Source organism: Helianthus annuus, chromosome 5 (genome assembly GCF_002127325.2).
Source record: "Helianthus annuus cultivar XRQ/B chromosome 5, HanXRQr2.0-SUNRISE, whole genome shotgun sequence".
NCBI classification, from domain to species: Eukaryota; Viridiplantae; Streptophyta; class Magnoliopsida; order Asterales; family Asteraceae; genus Helianthus; species Helianthus annuus.
The window spans coordinates 105,613,040-105,639,197 of NC_035437.2; the positions used below are offsets into that span (position 1 = coordinate 105,613,040).

The 26,158-nt window shown below is 41.5% G+C and overlaps 1 protein-coding gene across 1 annotated transcript; it reads left to right on the forward strand.

Annotated features, from left to right (window-relative positions):
• The first annotated feature begins 8,020 nt into the window (after positions 1–8,020).
• On the forward strand, positions 8,021–8,494 carry LOC110943442 (transcription factor AP-1-like). Its single transcript, XM_022185192.1, has one exon. The coding sequence runs from the start codon at positions 8,021–8,023 to the stop codon at positions 8,492–8,494; it is 474 nt and encodes a 157-aa protein (XP_022040884.1).
• Positions 8,495–26,158: the final 17,664 nt, after the last annotated feature.

A 26,158-nucleotide genomic window follows, 5' to 3' on the forward strand; every position in this document is an offset into this window, starting at 1 on the left:
TCGAAGCGACTTCGCCATAAACACACAATTGATCACCATTCGTGAGAGAGAAACGAATCATCTTATCGAAGCAAACAATTTCAGCATGATTCTCCCGAAGAAAATTCATGCCTTCTATGACATCAAAGCTACCGAGTTGCATCGGAATGAGATTAATTAGGAAAACGTGACCATTGAGATCGAGAGTGCAGTCACGTAGAACGGAATTGACGGTGACAGTCCTTCCAGTGGCAACTTCTACTTCGAAGGTTGATGGGAGGCTAACGCGTTTACGGTTTAGGAGCCTTTCGACTTCGAACGATACAAAATAGTTATCGGCTCCAATATCAAATAAACACGAAGCATATATACCATTTACGAGAAACGTACCATTAACCACGTTGTTGTCTGCATGAGCCTGGCGGGCGTTGATGTTGAAGACTCGCCCGCTGGCTGCTGCTGTGGCTCTTGCTTCACCACTCTGTTTGGGAAGACGTTTATGAAATGGTTGGGATCACCACACGCAAAGCAGGCTCTTGCGTGAGCAGCGGGAGCAGGAGCTGCTTGCTGTCCTGCGGAGCTGGTAGAGCAGGACCTTGAACTGGAGCTGGAGCTTGGCGAGCACCGGTACGACAGTTAGCGATGAAGTAGTCGTACAGGTTGCAGTGAACACAGAACCGGCATGCGATACCAACCGGTGATGGTAAGTACAAGTGGGGTAGAGCGGATGTGGGCCAGTATATGCACGCTTTGCCGGCGGTGCATTGGCCACATGCGCCGCTGCTTGGCGGTGTTGAGGTTGCGGTTGGGCAGAGATGGCATTCAATGGTACGACAGCTGTACATGCACTGTTCTTGTTGTTGGAGCTGATTTTCTTTCTTTTGTGGCGTGAGAGCTTTGAAGATTGTGGTGCGGCGGTAGTTTCAGCGGTGGGAGCGGTGGTAACTTGATGAAGACTCTTGGTAGCTTTATCGAAATAACCAGCCCTGACTCGCTTGTCGTTGATCTCAACAGCGAGCAGGTAGGTTTCCACAATAGTTGTCGTTTTGGCGGCTTGCACAAAGTCTACGACATAATCCGGCAGAGCACGGACGTATTTCTTGATCGTAATCTCAGGGGTAGTAACTTAACCTGGACAGATGAGACTCAGCTGCTTGAAGCGAGCAGTTAAACCAGCGTTGTCGCCACCCTCTTGTTTGATGTGCCAGAACTCGTCCTCCAACATTTGGAGCTGGTGGGGAGGGCAGAACTCTCGCATCATGATGTCCTTCAACTCATCCCACATCAATCCGTAAGCTGCATCATTTCCTCATTTGTTTCCCTCGACAGTCCACCAATCTAGAGCTCGGGATTGGAAGACGCCAGTAGCGTTAACAGTGTGAAGGTTTTCTCGACAGCCACTCTGGCGTAAAGTGACTTCGATCGAATCAAACAATTGAAACATGGCCGTAGGCCCGTCTTCTCCGGTGAACTCTTTCGGGCCGCAGGCTTTGAACTGCTTGAAGCTAAAAGTAACTTTAGGAGAATCTGTCCGGGATTCTTCAGAGGACTTGCTAGCGTTTTTGTTCAGCTTTCTAACAATTTGCGGAATGACTTTTGCCATGTGTTTAGCGACTAGTACAGTGATACGTTTGTCTTCGTGATTACGACGAGCGGAGCGAGCAGTGTGTGATCCAAATGACGACATTGCCTGCAACAGACATCGTCACAGGATTCAAACACAATTTTGATGAACCCTAGTATAGTCGAGCGATCTTACCCAAAAGCTTACTAAAGCGCAGGAACACATCATAGCAAAAGATCACGTAGGCACGTAATTCACAAAAGCATGTAATCACATAGGCACGCAATTCACGTAGGCACATAAGGCACATAGAGCACAGAAATCACGAGGACACACTATATTTTGCACGTATTCACCTACATATCTTGCATATATTCACCTATCCTTCACAGTTGCATAATGCGATCGAGAGTTGCGAACGCGAGTAGCGAGTGGCGATTGCGAGTAACATAAGCGATTTGTTAACGTGGTGTGAGCTGTGTGTGGTTTGGCGGAGCGAGAAAATTGAAATCAAAACCATCAGTACCAACGTACTGTTTATCTCAAAACACTAATAAATAAGCATATAAAACACATAAAATTCCACATAAAATCGATAAATTTCATAGTTAGTTGCGGCGACTCCGGAATTGAAACACAGATAAAAATCGAGGATAGATTGTCTTGACTCGATAGACGTCGACTACCCAAAGTGATTCGACTATTCACAAGGACTCTAAGTGCACGCTCGGGCCTTCTGGACTGTGCTCTTTCCTCGATTTGGGCGATCGACACGCATCCTTCTAGTCACAGCGTGACTTCAAGTCATTGGAGTCCGTCGAGACTTTGGGGAGAGTTTTGCAAAACCAAAATAAAGAGCGGAACAAGTCATCAAGATTCGGGTTTCACCCCTAACTTGACGACTGTGTTTCCTGCTTGATGAAGTAGAGGGGAAAATTTGTGCCAAAGTATGGATTTCACTCCTGATTCAATGAAGATTCTCGTTTTTGTAGTAAAAAGGTCGCATCGAGCGAGCGATCTGATCGAGAGTTTGCGGTTTTCACACCTCATCTCGGCCGAATCACTCTGCTTACGCGAGAATTTTGATAATTGTGAGAGTTGCCAGCCTTAGGAAAGGCTGACCTTGCGCGAAGCGGTAGTATGCGATGTCAGCGCTAGTGTGTAGTGTTTAGCGAGTTCAAGCGAGAATAGCTAGTAAGCTCATGCAAAAACCCCTACAGGGTTTGCACAAGTTGGTCTGTTGGTGCTTAGACTATAGACAAGGTCGATTCTAAGACTTCGCCCCGACTAGGTCGAGTCTTGCCTAATTCCCTATAGTTATGTGTAACACCCCGTGTTTTCGAATGTCAAAGTCAAAGTCAAAGTCCGAGTCAACTTTGACTTCTTTGACTGTTAATGTTTCTTTTTACTTTTTGTATTATGTGGAGTAAGTGCTGTCTAAAGGAAATGATCGAATGTTTAATCAATACGACCGAATTACGACTGTGAATAGTAGGAAGTAACAATGCGATAAAGCTAATCGATCAATAATCAAGCTAATTGATTCATCAATCAAACCCGAGACTCGAATTATGTGAACTCTGATAGTGTATTACGTGTGTGTGTGCCTTATGTGTTACTTGTGCGTGTTTACTTATATGTTTGGTGTGGTATTCAAGCGAATCAATCGAAAATCAAATCGAAACTCGAAAAGCAATCGAAGTCAATCGAAACCGACATCGAAACGTGAAATGTAGATGCTTGTATGTAGATATAGTGATTGGGACTGAAAGTAATTTGACTAGGAACTATATCGTATTCGTATCAGCGTTCATCGAAATCGAAACATCGAAAATCGTCGCGAAATACTCAAAGTGGGTCGCGGATCGAACAGGAGGCATCCTGATCGAACAGGCCAGCCGATCGGCTAGCATCTTCCTAGCCGATCGAGCAGCCCATTCGATCGGAGCTCCTGGCCGATCGTGTAACACCTCGGAAATTTATGTCCAATAATGCATTGACACGTGGCATAGGCTTTGGATATGTGAAAACATACTTTAGAGGGACTAAAGTTGACAAACAGTGAAACTATGGGAATATAAGGGTCCAAAGTGTCAACAATGGAAAAATAGGCTCTACAATAACCCTACATGGTGTTTATAATCCTAAACGGATATATCATGGATCATACAAAGCGGAAAATGAAAGAAAGTGGGGAATTACAAACTACAGGGGCTAATTGTGTCAACATGTTGAATGTATACCTCTGAATGATCTTTAGGCAAACCCGAAGCTTTGTAATAATAAAATATACTCACTAGAATATGTGGTAAAAATTTCATGAAGTTTCGTTATCGTATGAGAAAGTTATGATCAAAACCGTGCACGAAGGGTTAAATGCGTCAACGTTGAAATTCGTGACTTTTCGGGTAAGAACAAAGTTACCCAAGGACTTTACCATGTTTGTAAATGTCCCAAGGTCCTTAAAAATCATATTTGAGGGTCTAATGTGCAAGACAAATAGCAAAAACCACGTAACAAAGGACCAAGGACCAAAACATCAACATTTAAGAGGTTTTTGTGGATCAGAAGAAGCCAGGCGGCCCGCCTGGGGTCCTTAAGCGGGCCGCGAGACCTGCCCAGCGACAAAAAACGGCCAGATGTCAGTTATGGGTCTGATTTCGAGTTGTAACCAGCTGTTGTCCACTCCAGAGCCTCACCAATGGGATTACATGCAGCTAGGGGCACTTGGACACTTCTCATATCATCCCTAGACCTTTGTGGCAACCTCTCATGAGATTAAACTTGTTATAAAGATCCTTGAAGTTGTAAACTTTCATCACTACATTTTCATAACTCACAAGAACCACTTCTGGAGCTTCTCTGATCAACCTCAGGCATTCTAGTGCTCTCTAAGCTTTATTAGGACTCTTGTAAGTGTTCATACCTTTCTCTAATTTGTTCTAGCTTATTTTATTAACCGAAAGTTAATCCGTCGTAAATTTAGTTTGACTTCATGATTAATCGAAAATGGCTCAGTCATTTCTCGAATTGAAAGTACCTACAAGTTGGTATTTATGTGGGTAACAAACCCTTAAAAGGGTATTTTCAGATTCCCACTCTAAATATGATAATTGTCGAGTCAAAGCTTGTTTCAAAAAGTCAACAGAATGTGTATTTGCAAATTTAAGCATGATTAGCAATGTAGGGTACATGCAACCTATTTGATGATTAAAATAACTTGGTAACCAATGTAAGAACGTGTCTCAACAAGTTCATCTCGGCAATTTTCAGTTTAAACCCGGATCGGAACCGAAAGTCTCATAAATTGACTTTTTCTTTGACTCTCAATTCTGATCCGTGCATGCAAGTTTGAGATCTGCCTTAGAGCTTATTTTGAACCAATTTCATATATGTACAACTCTCTGAGATTTTACAACTTGGTTCAATACTCATCCGATGCATATGCATGTTTCCGATTTATGTTTAAAAGTTGACTATTATGCCCTTTTTGCTATAAAACGCGATTTTTGAAAAAAATGAAAGAGTAGAAACGTTTGTTACTGATTTATAAGCTTGCACTTAAAATTTGATATCAGTTTGAGGTTTAGATTTAGAGTTATGCTCAATATCGTAATTTGAAAGCTTTATGTTAAGTAAACGGCGTAATTAGCGTATAACCTATTTAAGCCCACTTTTTAATATCAAACTTTTTACCCACTGATGTTATATAATACTTTGGGATTTTTGAAGCTTTTTATTTAATTTTTGGCTGAGCATAGCATAGGTCTCTAAGTTTAATTCGGTTAATACCGATTTTGCCCTTTTTGGCCATAAAATGAGTTCTACAAATCCTTTTGACCCCAAACCTTTTTCTACTGATTTCATTTGTTAAATAAAATATTTTGAGCCTTCTGGAATTATAAAAATCTCAGCTTTCTTTTAAAAACCCGGAAATGGCTCCAAATCGGCTTTTTAAGCGTTTTAACGCATAGTATGCACTATAATCACATTAGACATATAAGGTTAATACCTACTGATGTTTTTAGTATATTTTTATATAATAACAGTAAGCACAAGTTTTTGAACTCAGGTTTCCAGATTTGACCGTTTGAGCCCTTGTGAAATTACCAAAATACCCCTAAGGGGCATAGTTTGGTTTTAAATGATAAGTTTCACATACGGGTCATAACCTACTGTTATAACATATTAAATTAAGTGTATTTGCTGTATAAACAGACCTGTAACTCAGATTACAAATTTAACTCTTTTATAATCTTTTAAATGACCAAAATGCCCTTATGAGGCGTAAATTGAGTTTAATTTCGTATGGGGCATAATAAGAGATATCTTACTGATAGTATAACATATTTAAGGCATATTATCTCAGGAAACTTGCATATGACTCTTATGGTTACCCGTAACGCTCTTTTAGCGTTCGGTTCGGTTTATGTAACTAGTTTGCATAAATTGACCGAAACGGGTCAAACATTATCATTTTTGTCTCAAAATCCAGAATGTATTTAGCATACCCATATTATACAAGTATTCAAACTTGTCGGGTCTAAATCACGTTCTATCCGGTCTTCGCTTAATCGTGCGTTTGAACCGTATCGTCCTTAAAACTAACCGGTCTAAGCTTAGGCTTAAATAAAGATCCGTTAGGAATCTAATAGGTTATTATAAACCTTTGTTCCAGAATAGAAGAACCAGTAAAAGCTACCTTCACTTGCTAGTTGTGATTTATACTTACCAAGGTAAATACTTTTAACTTATTTTCCCTATACGGGCTTGGGTTACGGTATATAGAATACCGCTTGATCGAGCATCAAATCTTACATCCGTGGGTGGTTAATTGAATAATTTGATCGGCTCGTTTAAACAGTCTTGTTTACTTTAAGCCTTTGGGGGATTAATGACCATGTCCCGGATATCCTTGGCATCATCTTACGAGATGGCCACGACCAGAGCACGAGGTGTAGGCGTACACCTGTCAGTGTATAACTCATTATTGTGGTGTGTCTATTGATCTTTAACCCGGACAAGATCCGGGCTACTGAACGCACAAGTAACATGTAATTCGTTCACAAGATTATAATAAATAATTATCCCAAGTTATAAAAATGCTTTGTGCCTTGAGCATTCAAATCAATTTTCAACCTTTTCAAAATGAGTCAGTTAAATTGTATTTACCAGTGTAAACTGACGTATTTTCCCAAAAGGTTAAGTGCAGGTACTACACGTAATAGGCTGGCTGTCTTCTAGAGCGTCCACAATAAGTCTCGCAAGCTTGGATGACAATAAATCTGTTGAACAATATCTTATTTTATTTTGATCCGCCTGTGGATCCATTTCAACTATTAGTGATATTTAATATTACACTCTATTAAAGTTGAAATGAATCTATCTTTGCTTCCGCTGTGCATTTATATATTGTGTTGTTTGTCTATGATGATGCCATCTACGTCACTATACTCCCCACCGGGCCCACCGGTGACACGTGGAAATTAGGGGTGTGACATGTTGGTATCAGAGTCAACGCTGAGTGAATTAAACACTAGGCTTTTGTGTTTAATCTCAGTTACACAATTGCACATTCCTCGATTCTCGAGTCTAGACAAGAACTTAGGAAATATCCAAAAATTTGTTTTATTTTCTAACTTTGTCTTATATATATTTTGTTGTGTCACTTGTTTGATTTTTGACAGGTTCACAAAAAAAATGCCGCCACGTATGAGAGGAAGAGGAAGGGGACAAGGAGCATATGCAGCCCCAAACGACCATGAAGCCGGACCTTCGCACAGGCGAACACATTCAGGCTCCCATAACACAGATGCTCAAAATCTGTGGAGGTCTTTTACTGAACCCGCAAGGCACTCGGTTTCACTGAGTACCTCACCTTCTATCCCACACTCCTTTGGGCCTCAATCAGAAAATGAGCCCCACAACTCTCAGCAGTCCTATATTCCTCTCCAAGGACACTAATCACCCTTTGACCACCCATCACCTGTTTTCCAAGGCCTGTACAACCCTGCTGACTACCTTGATGTGCCTATGGGTTTTAACCCACTTGGACCCGAAGACCATTTTCCTGGTGGCAATGCGATGGATGTCGATGAAGATACCGATCCCTCAATGCCACCATCTGGAACTCCGAACCACCCTATCGAGATTTCTGATGGGTCACCTTTTGTGGGATCACCATACAATGGTCCCGACAGCTTTGAGAAGAGATTCAGGCAGTATGACTGGGTATTTACCCCTAGTTACCATAACTCTCCCCAGCAACAGCCTCAACAGCAGCAGTAGCAGAATCCTTCTGAGGATTCTCGACTTGTCGCTGTCACTCCACCGCCGCCACCACCTCCGGTTTTGCCTCCCCCGCCTCCGAGGCGAAGACGAACGAACGCACGGATTTCCGCACGAGGGGGAGTGCGCATCAGCACCCCTCCACATTCAGGTGGCAGCCGATACTCGCCACTTCATGAAGAACCAGAGATGGGAGAATCTTCACATCCCGTCTCAGAAGTAACTTCTGCACCAATCGCGCCACCACCACCACAGGATTTCGGAGACCCAATCCCTGCTTATACTAGCGTGGCAGCATACAATCCCTTCGAGCAGACGATCCACACAGGTTATAAATTTACAGAGGATCCCTACTGGGTAGCTGCGAACTACAACTCTCTCCATCCGGAAGGTACTTTTGGAGGTCCCTGGGCTACGGGACAATCGACCTATGGATACCCATCATATGGATATCAGCAGTCGCAGCCTCCTCAACCACCGCATTATCCGCTACCACCGCAGGCACCGATGATGTCGCCGCCACAAGTTCAAGAAATCCTTCAAGGGATAAATGAAGTGCGACGAGAGATGCGGCATGAATTACGGGAGGATCGTCGGCATAATCGTGGGATGTTTAAGAAAATGGTGGATTTAATCAAGGGAAAAAGCAAGAAGGACTACTAAATCCTTTGTTTGCTAGTTCATTTAATCATGTCCCTGCGAGGACATTTATTTCTGTACTCTGCCCCTGTGTAGGCACATTTTTCCTTTCTGTTCTACCCCTGCGTGGGTTTGTTTGTTTCTGTTTGACCCCTGCGTGGGTTTGTTTGTTAGTTTAGCCCCTGCGTGGGTATGTTATTTGTGTAAAAGTCCCGTTTAGGGCAAACTCGTGCTGGTTAATTTTATTTGAAACGGTTAATTTAAGATTTTCATTTTTAAAATTATATGCACGAATATAATATACGAATAAATGAAAAATAGCAATTATTATTCTAATTTACCATTTTAATAATAAGAATCTTAAAAAGGTAAAACCTAGCTTGAATGTCATATTAAAGACCTGGCCAATATGGTAGAACTTGTTTAAAAAGATTCAAATCTCTGTTAACATCTGTAAACATGTTAACGTTCTTGGCTAGTGTGATCCGCAAAATCACACATGTCACCCTTTTAATAAATTATCGAAATTTATATTCTATATATATCTGATTGTGACATAATGCCTACGGGTTATAACTAATGTCATATAAAACAAAAAGGCAGCCGTGATTTATGGACCCCCTGCCAAGAAAAAGGATTGGTTTGTTTTAATTATTCAAATTTTAATCCTATAGAATCTAAATTCAAATTTAGAAATTTGTCCAAGTGACTAGGCCTATTGTGCCAATATATATTTCATTCTAGGGTAAAGTAGCTAATAAAAGTCCTGAATGAAACTAATTAACAAATTAACTAATATGGCTCTTATTTACCATGGTTAATAAATCGTCAAGAACGATAATACTGTTTAGGCTTCTAAATAGACCTTGTCCTTACTTTTATGTAGCACCTAAAGCTACATGGCTAAGTCTGAAGAAATAAACAGTCATCCAGTGGAAAGCCCAGATAACACTAAAATACATATAACTGGTGCGGAGCTACAAGCATTAGTGGAAAATGTTGTTGCCAAAGCCATTGAAAGGCAATATAGTGAATCAAACGGGACCCGAAGTAGGACCCGGTCCGCGCCACATTCCAAGTCCAATGTTCATTCGGAGGCTCATAGCAAACCGCCCTCTAAGAAAGATGTATCTAAGAAAGATGAGCCCAAGAAGAATGATGAGCGACATTCATCTAACCAAAATAGTGTCCCGTCAAGGGAGGTCGAGCATAAGCCAGAACCGCGTGGTAAGTCATGTACATACAAATACTTCGTCTCATGTAAACCCCGGGACTTTACTGGGGAGAAGGGAGCGATTGACTGCATGACCTGGTTGGACGAAATGGATACGGTAGTGGACATCAGCGGTTGTGCTGAAAGGGATGTAGTAAAATATGTATCCCAATCGTTCAAAGGAGAAGCATTGGCATGGTGGAAGTCTCTCATACAAGCTGCTGGGAAAATCCCACTCTACAACTTATCATGGGATCAGTTCGTTGCTCTTATCAAAGATAATTATTGCCCGCAGCATGAAGTAGAAAGAATCGAGTCAGATTTCGTATCATTGGTGATGAAGAATTTAGACTGTCAGGCTTACCTCACCACTTTCAATACCCTATCTAGGTTGGTTCCGTACTTGGTAACCCCAGAACCTAGGAGAATTGCTCGCTTCATCGGGGGTTTAGCCCCAGAGATTAAAGCAAGTGTTAAGGCATCAAGGCCTGCAACCTTCAGATCAGCAGCTGATCTGTCTCTATCTCTTACCATGGACGTAGTCAGGTTGAGAGCTCTTAGGAACTCAGAAGAAAGTAAGAGAAAGCGTGAGGACGATACCTCACGAAGATCAGATAAGAGACACCGAGGAAATGACGACCACAAGAAAGGGTCGGGATCTAAGAAGGATGGGCAACAATCAGGGGATAAGCCCAAGTGTAAAACTTGCAAGAAGAACCACTTTGGAAGTGTCGATTTGAGTCGAAATCCCAGTCTCGCACGAGATCATGTGGAATCTGCAAATCCACAGATCATAAGACCTTGGAATGTAAGAAGCTGAAGGATGCAACATGTTATGGTTGCAATGAGAAGGGGCACATTAAGTCTAATTGCCCAAAGTACACCAAGAAAACCGAGGAAGGGAAAAAGACCAACGCAAGGGTCTTCAAGATGGACGCTAAGGAAGCTGTTCAAGATGACAACGTGATTACAGGTACTTTTCTCGTAAATGATGTTTTTGCTAGAGTATTGTTTGACTCTGGAGCAGATAAGTCTTTTGTAGATAATAAGTTCTGTGAATTGTTAAAATTGCCTGTAAAAGCCTTAAGTGTGAAGTATGAGGTGGAATTAGCTGATGGGACCATAGAAACCGCCTCAACTGTTTTAGATGGATGTGTTATATCCATTAGGAATCACTCTTTTCCATTATCCTTACTTCCCTTTAAGCTAGCCGGTTTTGACATAGTGATAGATATGGATTGGTTGTCACATAACCAAGCCCAGATTGTGTGCAACAGAAAGCAAGTGGTAGTTAAAGCTCCGTCCGGTGAGTCACTCACTATCCAAGGAGATACCCAGCATGGATTGCCTGAGCAAGTGTCCATGCTCAAGGCATCCAGATGTCTGCAGAAGGGTTGTGTCATTTATATGGCACAAGTTACTATTGATGAGCCAAAGCCAAAGATTGAAGATATCCCTGTCATTTCGGAATACCCTGAAGTTTTCCCGGAAGAACTACCTGGTTTACCACCGGATAGGCAAGTGGAATTTCGAATTGACATCATTCCGGGTGCGGCGCCAGTAGCGAGAGCACCATATAGGTTGGCACCAACGGAGATGAAGGAGTTAAGGACGCAGTTAGATGATCTGTTAGCTAAAGGTTTTATTAGACCTAGCTCGTCTCCTTGGGGAGCGCCGATTTTGTTTGTCAAAAAGAAGGATGGATCGATGCGTCTGTGCATCGATTACCGCGAGCTTAATAAAGTCACTATCAAGAATAGGTATCCTTTGCCTAGGATCGACGATCTGTTCGATCAGTTACAAGGGGCAAGCTACTTTTCAAAGATCGACTTGAGGTCAGGCTATCACCAGTTGAAGGTCAAGGATGAAGATGTTCACAAGACAGCGTTTAGGACTCGTTATGGACATTACGAGTTCCTAGTGATGCCTTTTGGGCTCACTAACGCACCAGCCGCATTCATGGATTTCATGAATCGCGTCTGCAAGCCTTATCTGGATAAATTCGTCATCGTCTTTATTGACGACATCCTTATCTACTCAAAGAACCAAGCTGACCACGAGAAACACCTTCGTTGTATTCTCAAATTTCTACATCATGAGAAACTCTATGCCAAATTTTCAAAGTGCGAATTTTGGCTTCGAGAAGTCCAATTCGTTGGACATGTGGTAAGTGAGCGTGGTATCCAAGTAGATCCCGCTAAGGTAGAAGCAGTTATGAATTGGCAAGAGCCAAAGACACCTACCGAGATTCGCAGTTTTCTAGGATTAGCAAGATACTATAGGCGATTCATCGAAAATTTTTCAAGGATTGTTGCGCCCCTAACTTCGTTGACACGTAAGAAGATCAAGTTTGATTGGGGCCCTAAGCAGCAGGAATCCTTTGACGTTCTGAAGAAGAAGTTGAGCAATGCACCAGTGTTAACATTGCCCGATGGTATAGAAGAATTCGTGGTGTATTGCGATGCGTCACACACTGGCATGGGCTGTGTACTCATGCAGAGAGGCAAGGTCATTGCCTACGCTTCACGACAACTAAAGGTGCATGAGAAAAACTACACCACCCATGACTTAGAACTGGGTGCCGTTGTATTTGCATTAAAACTTTGGAGACACTACTTGTATGGAACAAAGTGTGTAATCTATTCGGATCACAAGAGCCTTCAACATTTGTTCAATCAGAAGGACTTGAACATGCGACAAAGACGATGGATGGAAACTTTAAATGATTACGACTGTGAGATAAGATACCATCCAGGCAAGGCGAATGTAGTTGCTGACGCATTAAGCAGAAAAGAAAGAGTAAAGCCGATAAGAATCAATGCCAAGCGCATAGAAATAAGGAATAATTTGAACGAAAGGGTGTTCGCTGCACAGAAGGAAGCTGTGTTGGAAGCTAACTATCCTGAAGAAAAGCTAGGAGTAACTGAGGAGCAATTATCTATGACAAGGATGGAATGCTAAGACTGAATGGGCAAATATGGGTTCCAGTTTATGGAGGACTTCGAGATGTTATCCTCCAGGAAGCCCACAGCTCCAAATATTCCGTTCATCCTGGTGCTGATAAGATGTACCAGGATCTAAAGGCAAACTACTGGTGGAGTGGTTTGAAAAAGTCTGTAGCTGCGTATGTAGCTAAATGTCTGACTTGTGCGCAAGTCAAAGCTGAGCATCAGAAGCCGTCAGGTTTGCTTCAACAACCTGAAATTCCCACGTGGAAGTGGGAGATGGTGACAATGGATTTCATCACCAAATTGCCCAAGACAAGGAAGGGAAACGATACTATATGGGTTATAGTAGATAGGCTAACCAAGTCAGCACATTTTCTTCCCATTAAGGAAACTTACAGCTCTGACATGTTAGCTCAATTGTATGTGGATAAGATCGTAGCTCTACATGGTGTACCAGTGTCGATTATCTCTGACCGAGATACGAGATACACCTCTCATTTTTGGAAGAGTTTCCAACAGTCTTTGGGTACGCGCTTAAACTTTAGTACGGCTTACCATCCACAGACAGACGGACAGAGTGAGCGTACCATCCAAACATTGGAAGACATGCTTCGAGCATGCGTGATTGATTTAGGTGGCAGTTGGGATAACCACCTACCATTGATAGAGTTCTCCTACAACAGTAGCTACCATACTAGTATTAAGGCTGCGCCTTTCGAGGCATTATATGGTAGAAAATGCAGAACACCCATCTGTTGGGCAGAAGTAGGAGAAGTTCAATTATCAGGACCAGATTTGGTTTTTGAAACAACGGACAAGATTGTCTAGATCCGCGATCACTTGAAAGCTGCCCAAGATAGGCAGAAAAGCTATGCAGATCCAAAGCGTAAGTCTTTTCACTTCGAAGTAGGTGGCAAAGTATTGCTTAAGGTATCACCCTGGAAGGGAGTGATGCGATTTGGTAAGAAAGGTAAGCTAAGCCCGAGATACATAGGACCTTTTGAGGTTATCGAACGCGTCGGATCAGTTGCCTATAAGCTAAACTTACCTGAAGAACTTAGTAGTATACATAATGTGTTCCACATCTGTAATCTGAAGAAGTGTTTCGCTGACGAATCACTGGTCATACCGCATACAGATATACACATAGATGAAAGCTTGAAGTTTGTGGAAAAACCATTGTCGATTGAGGATCGACAGGTGAAGAAGCTTCGAAGGAAGCATGTACCTATAGTTAAGGTCAAGTGGGATGCCCGTAGAGGTCCCGAATACACATGGGAGGTAGAATCCACGATGAAAGAAAAATACCCTCATTTGTTCCAGTAAATCTCGAGGTCGAGATTTCTTTTAAGGGGGTGAGGATGTAACACCTCGGAAATTTACATCCAATAATGCATTGACACGTGGCATAGGCTTTGGATATGTGAAAACATACTTTAGAGGGACTAAAGTTGACAAACAGTGAAACTATGGGAATATAAGGGTCCAAAGTGTCAACAATGGAAAAATAGGCTCTACAATAACCCTACATGGTGTTTATAATCCTAAACGGATATATCATGGATCATACAAAGCGGAAAATGAAAGAAAGTGAGGAATTGCAAACTACAGAGGCTAATTGTGTCAACATGTTGAATGTATACCTCTGAGTGATCTTTAGGCAAACCCGAAGCTTTGTAATAATAAAATATACTCACTAGAATATGTGGTAAAAATTTCATGAAGTTTCGTTATCGTATGAGAAAGTTATGATCAAAACCGTGCACGAAGGGTTAAATGCGTCAACGTTGAAATTCGTGACTTTTCGGGTAAGAACAAAGTTACCCAAGGACTTTACCATGTTTGTAAATGTCCCAAGGTCCTTAAAAATCATATTTGAGGGTCTAATGTGCAAGACAAATAGCAAAAACCACGTAACAAAGGACCAAGGACCAAAACATCAACATTTAAGAGGTTTTTGTGGATCAGAAGAAGCCAGGCGGCCCGCCTGGGGTCCTTAAGCGGGCCGCGAGACCTGCCCAGCGACATAAAACGGCCAGATGTCAGTTATGGGTCTGATTTCGAGTTGTAACCAGCTGTTGTCCACTCCAGAGCCTCACCAATGGGATTACATGCAGCTAGGGGCACTTAGACACTTCTCATATCATCCCTAGACCTTTGTGGCAACCTCTCATGAGATTAAACTTGTTATAAAGATCCTTGAAGTTGTAAACTTTCATCACTACATTTTCATAACTCACAAGAACCACTTCTGGAGCTTCTCTAATCAACCTCAGGCATTCTAGTGCTCTGTAAGCTTTATTAGGACTCTTGTAAGTGTTCATACCTTTCTCTAATTTGTTCTAGCTTAGTTTATTAACCGAAAGTCAATCTGTCGTAAATTTAGTTTGACTTCATGATTAATCGAAAATGGCTCAGTCATTTCTCGAATTGAAAGTACCTACAAGTTGGTATTTATGTGGGTAACAAACCCTTAAAAGGGTATTTTCAGATTCCCACTCTAAATATGATAATTGTCGAGTCAAAGCTTGTTTCAAAAAGTCAACAGAATGTGTATTTGCAAATTTAAGCATGATTAGCAATGTAGGGTACATGCAACCTATTTGATCATTAAAATAACTTGGTAACCAATGTAAGAACGTGTCTCAACAAGTTCATCTGGGCAATTTTCAGTTTAAACCCGGATCGGAACCGAAAGTCTCATAAATTGACTTTTTCTTTGACTCTCAATTCTGATCCGTGCATGCATGTTTGAGATCTGCCTTAGAGCTTATTTTGAACCAATTTCATATATGTACAACTCCCTGAGATTTTACAACTTGGTTCAATACTCATCCGATGCATATGCATGTTTCCGATTTATGTTTAAAAGTTGACTATTATGCCCTTTTTGCTATAAAACGCGATTTTTGAAAAAATGAAAGAGTAGAAACGTTTATTACTGATTTATAAGCTTGCACTTAAAATTTGATATCAGTTTGAGGTTTAGATTTAGAGTTATGCTCAATATCGTAATTTGAAAGCTTTATGTTAAGTAAACGGTGTAATTAGCGTATAACCTATTTAAGCCCACTTTTTAATATCAAACTTTTTGCCCACTGATGTTATATAATATTTTGGGATTTTTGAAGATTTTTATTTAATTTTTGGCTGAGCATAGCATAGGTCTCTAAGTTTAATTCGGTTAATACCGATTTTTCCCTTTTTGGCCATAAAATGAGTTCTACAAATCCTTTTGACCCAAACCTTTTTCTACTGATTTCATTTGTTAAATAAAATATTTTGAGCCTTCTGGAATTATAAAAATCTCAGCTTTCTTTTAAAAACCCGGAAACGGCTCCAAATCGGCTTTTTAAGCGTTTTAACGCATAGTATGCACTATAATCACATTAGACATATAAGTTTAATACCTACTGATGTTTTTAGTATATTTTTATATAATAACAGTAAGCACAAGTTTTTGAACTCAGGTTTCCAGATTTGACCGTTTGAGCCCTTGTGAAATTACCAAAATACCCCTAAGGGGCATAGTTTGGTTTTAAATGATAAGTTTCACATACGGGTCATAACCTACTGTTATAACATATTAAATTAAGTGTATTTGCTGTATAAACAGACCTGTAACTCAGATTACAAATTTAACTCTTTTATAATCTTTTAAATGACCAAAATGCCCTTATGAGGCGTAAATTGAGTTTAATTTCGTATGGGGCATAATAAGAGATATCTTACTGATAGTATAACATATTTAAGGCATATTATCTCAGGAAACTTGAATATGACTCTTATGGTTACCCGTAACGCTCTTTTAGCGTTCGGTTCGGTTTATGTAACTAGTTTGCATAAATTGACCGAAACGGGTCAAACATTATCATTTTTATCTCAAAATCCAGAATGTATTTAGCATACCCATATTATACAAGTATTCAAACTTGTCGGGTCTAAATCACGTTCTATCCGGTCTTCGCTTAATCGTGCGTTTGAACCGTATCGTCCTTAAAACTAACCGGTCTAAGCTTAGGCTTAAATAAAGATCCGTTAGGAATCTAATAGGTTATTATAAACCTTTGTTCCAGAATAGAAGAACCAGTAAAAGCTACCTTCACTTGCTAGTTGTGATTTATACTTACCAAGGTAAATACTTTTAACTTATTTTCCCTATACGGGCTTGGGTTACGGTATATAGAATACCGCTTGATCGAGCATCAAATCTTACATCCGTGGGTGGTTAATTGAATAATTTGATTGGCTCGTTTAAACAGTCTTGTTTACTTTAAGCCTTTGGGGGATTAATGACCATGTCCCGGATATCCTTGGCATCATCTTACGAGATGGCCACGACCAGAGCACGAGGTGTAGGCGTACACCTGTCAGTGTATAACTCATTATTGTGGTGTGTCTATTGATCTTTAACCGGGACAAGATCCGGGCTACTGAACGCACAAGTAACATGTAATTCGTTCACAAGATTATAATAAATAATTATCCCAAGTTATAAAAATGTTTTGTGCCTTGAGCATTCAAATCAATTTTCAACCTTTTCAAAATGAGTCAGTTAAATTGTATTTACCAGTGCAAACTGGCGTATTTTCCCAAAAGGTTAAGTGCAGGTACTACACGTAATAGGCTGGCTGTCTTCTAGAGCGTCCACAATAAGTCTCGCAAGCTTGGATGACAATAAATCTGTTGAACAATATCTTATCTTATTTTGATCCGCCTGTGGATCCATTTCAACTATTAGTGATATTTAATATTACACTCTATTAAAGTTGAAATGAATCTATCTTTGCTTCCGCTGTGCATTTATATATTGTGTTGTTTGTCTATGATGATGCCATCTACGTCACTATACTCCCCACCGGGCCCACCGGTGACACATGGAAATTAGGGGTGTGACAGATCGGCTGCCACTTTCCTCTTTTGGAGCCTATAAATAGGGCTGTCATTGTCACACTTTCTATTTTTGGAAAGCTCTGACCGAACCAGCCTTCTTCTTCACCTTTTCTCAGATTTCTCTCAACTCCGGTAAGTTTTCACTCTAATTCTTGTACGATTTTGATCATTGCATGATTCTACACCTTTCTATCTTTCAAAACTTGATTTCTAACCGTGAAATCACCAAGATCTAAGTGTTCTTGGGTGATGTCATCATGGTATTCTTGAAGAACACCAAACTTTGGCCTCACTCAACCATGAATAGCTTAGATCTAACCGGTTTCCACATAAACAAACTAAGATTTGTACGAATCTTAACATTTTTATGAATGATTTCCAACTTTCTTCAACCTTTTACACTCGAAGCCTTAAAACCGGTAGAAACGGAGCTTGAACCGGCTAACTAATCGTTCTAACAGTTAAGAGGTTCAAGATTCGGATTCTATATACAAGGTTCACCGACGATGGGTTAAACTCTAAACCGACGTTCTGAACCGTTCACTGGCCGGACTTGGGTGATTCCTGTCCGAGCCGAAGGAGCGAGTAGGAACGGAGGATATCATAGTTCAACTCGTTATCAAACTACCTCGATATGGAAACAAGTAATTAAACAGCCAAGAGTTGGACGAAAGGCCGACCAGGTCAGACTTGCTGGCCGAACGGTTAGGCTGTTCAAACAGCCCAGCCGATCGGACATGCCAGCCGATCGACCGGGCCAGCCGATCGGCTAGCACATGGCGTCTCACTTTTCAAACTTCCTGAGGTATGGTATTGACGAAGTGATGTTCGATCGAGTATGCTACTCGATTGGTAAACATTACTCTTCGGATCATGAGATACTATGCTTCAACACTTGATTGATTTTACAACTCGTTCGTAGTAAAGAATGCCAGCCGATTGAACAGTCTGTTCGATCGAACGACATCCTGTTGAGAATCACTTCAAAAGTTCCCAGCCGATCGGTTAAGCCGGCCGATCGAACGGACCGTTCGATCGATCGACCTGAAAGGTAAGAACACCTTAGTGTTCTCATATACTACAACGAGAACTTCAAAAGTTCAAATCCTCAAACACAAACACAACAGAGGAAGAAACAATCCACTCGAATGGCCCAGCCGATCGAGCCTACCGGCCGATCGAACAGGACTGTCCAAACGGACATACCAGCCGATCGAACAGCCCGTTCGATCGAACCTGCCGTTCGATCGAACCTACCATTCGATCGACCAGCCTATTCGATCCATCCACATTTGTTTACATTTCCACGTTACTCATTGTTGTGCTATCGAACTATTCAGGCTAACCCTACTCTCAGCGCTCCATTCAATCCATAATCAATCACTGTGAGTATACTCGATCCCTTTTTGCTTTTAGCACTTTTGGGTGTTACATACGTTGCTTATATCAAAACACAAACGATCACACTACTCAAACTATTTGAACGCTAACCAATATGCATGTATTACGTGACCTAATGAATGCTTGTTGATTGTGTTTACACGTGGAATGCTGTCTACCTGCCTTAACGACGTAGTACTATAGTTTGGACTCAGCACCCGTTTACACGGGGGTTGTTAAGGACAATTACTTGCATGGATTACGGAATCATGTATTGCGAACCGTCTCGGACGGTCAACCCGCAGTCATTGGTATCGATAGGTCCATGTCGATAATTAACATGCTTCGTTTTCCCCTGTGTACGTGCTGGTTATGCGTAAACTATTCAAACTCTATATGCTAATATCAAACTTGTATGCTCACCTTTACATTATATGTATTGACTTTATTTTAACGTATGTGACAGGTATTTAGGATGCTTATTTGCTAGGAAAGCGAGGCTAGAATAAGTTTCTAGAAGCCCCCAACAAATGGTTGTCTGCCAAGAACAAGTGTCTGGGGCATAGTTGTCTATAGATCTTGTCCTTTGGCATTACAGCCAGAAAGTCAACAGAATAGGGGTCTAGAAGCAGATAAACAATTGCTATAATAATAGTTAAATCTGAGTTGTCAGAACGGAATTTCTTGTTTAGATGATTATCTGTAATGACATGTTTGTTTATTCGGGATACAGTATGGGACGTATCTTTAACTGGATTATATAAATAGTTGTTATGGAAACTTCTGAACAATCTGTTTCGCTCAGTGCCATGCCCCGATGATTCCACCATCGGTTGGGGTGTGACAGATTGGTATCAGAGCCATAACTATAGGGAATTAGGTTAGACACGACCTAGTCCGGGTCGCTGTCTTAGAGACCTAGACTATAGTTAGGAACCAACAGACCCAGTTTATGTGCCTTATTCTGCAATTCTTCACTATCACTGCACTCGAATTTTCAATTAAAGTCAGGCGATTCAGTCAGGAATAGGTGTGAAAACCGCAAACTCCTGACTAAATTGACTGACTTATGATGATTTTATCCATTACTCATGCTTATCCTGATATTTTCAATAACGTACGAGGAGAATTATACCAAATCAGGAGTGAAATCCCCACTTTGATGAAAATTCTCCTTAGGTTTTCTTAAAAACAAGGAAGAAATTGCTAAGCCAGGGGTGAAACCCTAACCTTGGCAAATTGTTCCAAGTATTAGTCCATCTCACCAAGGCATTCGACGGACTCCAACGACCTGAACTCACAAGTATGACCTAAGGAATGTGTGTTGAATGCCCAAGAATCCAGGCAGAAACACGACCCTTAAGGTCGAAAGTGACAACAAGTCCACTGTGAATAGTCGGATTGCTTTGGGCAGTCGATGTCTAGTAGCCGCAGACGATCTACCTCTTGATTTTATGCGTTTTGATTCTGAGAACCGCAGTCGTGTACTCTGATGACTCGTTGATTTTATGTGTTTATGTGTGCTTTCTCTGTTTTTGTGTTTATATTTTGGGATGTTATTCGAGTTTCCTATTATTTCAATCGACACACACGACTCGTACTGTTATTCTATCCCCATTCGATCTCTAGTTGCTGCTATCCAGACGATATTATGCTATATTATGCTATACGACTAAGTTAGGCTATACTATACGATGCTATTCGATATAATATACGAACGACACGCGAGCTTTGAAGGATAGGTTTCTGTTTTCTGACTGCCTCTGTGATCAAATGCGTATGTGCCTTTCGTGACTATGTGCTTCTGTGCTATACTTGCTTATGTGCTTCTGTGGTTATGTGGATTCTGTGCTTTTGTGTCTATGAGATTACGTGATATGTGTTTTGACGTGTTCCTAAGCTTTAGTAATCTAGACGTGTGAGGAGAGAATCGATTACGTTGTGTTGAGTCATGTGACGATGTCTATTGCAGACCATGTCGTCGTCTGGATCACGTCAATGTTTGACCCGCCAAGAGAAGAGAGAAAGACGTCTCGCTGCCATCATCTCCAAATCCGTGGCGAAAGCTGTGAGTGAGGTGTATGAAAACGCTAGCAAGTCGTCTGAAGGATCTCATGCTGATACCCCTAAAGATTCCAGCAAGACTGCTTTTAGCTTCAAGCGGTTTAAAGCGTGCGGACCGAAGGAGTTCACCGGTGAGGATGGCCCTACTGCCATGTTTCATTGGTTCGACTCGGTCGAAGTCACCCTGCGACAAAACGGATGCCCCGAAAATCTCCGCACTCTCAATGCTACTGGCGTCTTCCAGTCCCGTGCTCTAGACTGGTGGACTGCTGAACGAAACAAGCGTGGGAATGATGCAGCTTACGAGCTGACATGGGAGGAACTGAAGGCAATCATGATCGATGAATTCTGCCCTCCTCATGAACGCCAAAAGCTGGAGGATGAATTTTGGGTTGATGTGTGTAAAATGCAACATATAAATCACATCAATTAAGGCATAAAACTAACCCTTTTTAAGTACTAATGTTGGAAAAAGAGTGTTGTTGTCTTCCTTTTGTATTTTCAGGATGAAATGAGCTCAAAATCACAAAAGAAGCAAAAAGACAACTAATTCTAGCATAAATACAAGAAAAGGAACAAAAGTAGACTGCCCGGACCCTCAACGGCACCTCCCAAGGCAAAGAAGAGAAAACAGAGACTGAACACGCCCCGTGTCCAGCGAACACGGGGGCGTGCCCAGGAAGCAGCAGAAAAGACAAACCAGTAGAAGCTTCCATTGCCCACCACGGGGCCGTGTCCAGCGGGCACGGGGGCGTGGTGAAAGTACAGCAGGCGCATTAATTGTAATTGCGAATTACAATTAATGAAGAGAGAGAATGTCAGACGGGCACGGGGGCGTGTCCAGCGGACACGGGGCCGTGCCCAGCCTTCTGTTCAGCCTATAAATAGGGGTGCTTGGCTTCATTCCATTTCATCCCTTGGCACACCACCTCTCTCACACTTCATCCACCACCCACCACCACCATAACACCATCATCCACCACCATCATCCATTGTCCATCGTGGAGTGTGTGAGTCGTCTCGGGATCCAAGATTGATCGTAAGAGTTCTTGACAATCAAGGCCATGTTTGCCTAAGTCTCTTACATCACTTGGTGAAGACAAGTGTTTAGTATAATACTTTTTATTTTTAATCTTTTGCACTTTTTATTTGGTTTTGTATTAATGACTTTAATAACTAGTTACTTATGTTGAAGGTGATCTTTCCTTATCGTTTGTCCGTGGTGTCTTGGCGTTATTTTACTGTCTATATAAAATAAAAGATTTTCACCATTCATATCTCCACGGTCTATATGGAGGTATGTTGGCTACCTGTCGGGGGTTAAGGGAACGGTTTGGTAAGGGTCTTGCCCTTGTTCAGCGTTTAGAGGTCCTGCTTGGGACCTGGGTCAAATTTAGTAGGATCTCCTTCAATGCCCATAGGTATTGGATGGCGGGGATCCAAACTCTTTGACCCCCTCATAAGTTAACTACTATTAATACTATAACCCGGCTATTTAGGACTGTATCCCTGCTGACTCAGACTACTTAGCCGAGGGTAACGTCACCGCCGAAAGCGGGGCCTACCACAATTTGCATTAATAACTTAATTCATTATCTTTCAATAATCCGACCCTTTAGGATTGTATCCTTGCTGACTCAAACTACTGGGTTAGGGGCCTACTACAATAACTAAGATAATCTCTTAAACAAGTGCAAAAGTGCGAAAATAATCAAAGGTTATACTAATACACGTGTCGGTTCCAAGTGATTCATCTTGTCTATCTGTTTTTATTTTATTTTATTTTTCAGCATTTAGTTAGTTTTTATTTTTCTTAGTTTAAAACATTTTTCTCACTTTTTGATTTGGTTAGACGTTGAGGATAAACCGGTATTAAAAGCTCTTGTGTCCTTGGACGACCTCGGTATCTTACCAACACTATACTACGTCCACGATGGGTGCACTTGCCCATATGTGTGTTTAGTGTTAGTAAATATCGTGTTTTATAAATTTAAAACTTGGCTAAAAGTGTAAAAAGGGGCTTAAATATACATCTAAAATATATTACACTACACACGCATCAAGTTTTTGGCACCGTTGCCGGGGACACAAGGATTTTAAGAAAGTTAGGAATCAACGGCCTAATCATATTTTTAGTTTTCTTTAATTTTTTTAGGATTTTTTTTTCTTAGGTTTTCAGCTTCTGCAGAGCTCAACACGGGGCCGTGCCTCCTGAACACGCCCCCGTGCTCAATCATTGGAACTGGCAATCCTGTTTTAAGTCAGACAGTAAGCTGAACACGGGGCCGTGTCCACTCAACACGCCCCCGTGCCCAAGATTCAGTTATTGAAAACAGAACCGTTAGATCCCGGCGGTTGGTAATTTCTGACACAAACATGAGTGATAGTAATTCTTTTTACTTTCGGCACTCTTATGGTTTGTGGTGTCGATTATGTGGAGGCGAACATGAGGAATTAAAATGTTATTTTCTCAATTATAGGCCCCACTATATAGACCCACCGATTCCTTGTAACCTTAAGAGGGGCGAAAGTAAAAATAAGCACTATCTCTCCCTCGAATGCGCCCAGCCAGATATTCTAGGAGAAATGCTCCTTGACGAGTTATTTCAACTAGAAGAACTAATTCTCAATTGGTCAAAAGAGCTTAGGAAGGATTTTATAGATCCATCCCAAGATGATGACCATGAGGAAATGTTGGAACCGCATTCCGACAACCTCGTTGCTCCCGAAAATACCTTCATACCTAGAAAATACGTGGACGATAGTCGTCCCTGTGTCGATTGTGCCGTGAAGGACTCCCCATCGACTTCGTTCGATGCATACATAGACCTGAGCGATTCGGCATACACCTTCTTTAACGAGAGCCCGGAAAAGGGTTGGACTTGTCCACCTAGAATGAAAATAGGAATTACCCTCACCGATAACCTCTTGCGTTCTCGCCTTAGTATAGGACAATTAAGGTATCTTAGGCACTTTGGGGTTGTTCCAACAAATCAAGAACCACCCGATATAAATAAACTCCTTAGTAGCAACAAAACTCCAGGAAACAGCCTGCCGACACGGGGCCGTGCCCGGTCAACACGCCCCCGTGTTCACTCAGAAGATTCTCTGCTGATTCTGTCAGAATACGGACAAAATGTGTCAGGATTTTCTCTGCACACGGGGCCGTGTCCAGCGAACACGGGGCCGTGTCCAGTGTGCTGTCGTTTTCTTTAAATGCAGCCTGAATCCTGCTCATTTTTGACCACTTCACCAAGCAGAGATTCCTGGGATCTTCACATATACCATCCTAGGTAAGTGCTAAAAGAAGGTTCCTAAGGACCATCTTGTCTTTTCCACTTTTGTTCATTTCTCCTTCTTCCAAAAATTTTTCAAATATCCCCTCCATGGAAGCTTGGAAACCCATGATTCCAATCTTCTATGTAAGGTTTGTAGGATTTTTGGCTGCAGATTCTTGTCTAAAGTTAGTTCTATAACTTTGTTTTAAATTATCTGAGCTTAGAACACAGTAAAAGTGTATTGAAATAATTTAAAAACGTAGAATCGTTAGACAAAAATCCTGCAGACAGCTGAACACGGGGCCGTGCTCACTGAGCACGGGGCCGTGTTCGAGGTACTGTTCTGCAAAAGTTTAGTTATCTTCGGCTTCTTTCGCAGAAAATGGCCAGCAGAAATAGCGGAACATCTTCGAGAAATAACCGAAATGGAAGGAGGTCGTCCACGGCGGAGGATTCCCTAGTAAACTACGTTTACGCTTTGAGGGAAGCCATAGACGAGATGACGGGAGTGGAAGAAGCATTGGTGGACCGTATTAATCATCTGACGGTAGGTTTGGAGGGCTGCCTGCGAGAAGTAAACCTCCTGCACCAGAGGTTAAACCTTCTCGCTTCCCCGCCTTTGGTTCCGGTGATAACCCAAAGGGCGTGGAATGTAGTACCCGAGGTCATCATTCCAGCCGAATGGCACGCCATGCACCAAGTGCCTCAACCAAGGGTGGTGCAAGGAGTCCCGGTGAGCATTCCTCCTCGAAACACAGAAGAGAATGAAGCTACCTTCTACCTCCCAAGGGAGATAGAAGAATGGCTTTGAATGACAACCGAGGAGCCATCGGCTAGAGAGTGTTACTACATCGGGAAGCTATTCCCGAAATTTTCCTAAATAAGTAGAACCCTTATGATAACCTCATGTATCCCCTAGTTATTTAGCTAACTTAATGTAATATCTCTCTATGTTTGCAATATTATGATGGTTTTTAAGATTGATGGTTGTTTTGCGAATAAAACACACTCATGGTGGTAATGGATGAAAAAGGGAACGAGAAAAATGGAACCATGCACAAAGAACAGAGCAACCCGACACAAATCTCCATCACAGAAGGCTCAACACGGGCCGTGTCCAACCAACACGCCCCCGTGCCGAGCCACCTGCAGGAAAACACCCAGTTCAGGTAACTGGACACGGGCCGTGTTCAGCGGACACGCCCCCGTGTCCATGCTTCTGTTTCAATTCTCTAATTTTTGTTACTGGCACTTGACCACGGGGCCGTGTCCAGGATGCCAGTAACAAAAATCTTTGCTTTTTAAACCACTTTTACACATCCTAATCGACCAAAAACCTTATTTTTGGACACATTGAGGACAATGTGTAATTTAAGTGTGGGGGGGATGCTAAAACCTTGAATTTTGCAAATCCTAAACACAAGCCTTACACAAAACTCTATTGGAACCGCTAAACACCCCAAATTTTTTTCAAAAACTTTTTCATTTTTTTATTATTTACTTGTCTTAGTTTAAGTTGGGAATAACAAGTTCTAAAAAGGTTATATTTTTACAAGTTTACAACCGATAGCGTCGTGATAACAAAGAACCAACATAAGAAAATTATGAAACGGCATAACAAGTCTAGTTAAAAATTCGATTATATATACTTGATCACATTAAAAACCCATTCCCACAAAAGTGAGTTTTGAGCCTTTATTGAGCATAAAAATATACATATTTAGACTAAATGCTCATTTTTCGTTTCTTGTGTGAATAGCCGCTTGGTTCTTACAAATCTAGAACTTGCCACAACAATACATTCCCGGTCCTTACCAACTTAAACCCAAGTAAGTAAATGATGGACGCATTAGGACTAACCATTTTTCTTTCAAAACCATTATTTTTCATTTTTTTTACCACCTACCCAAAA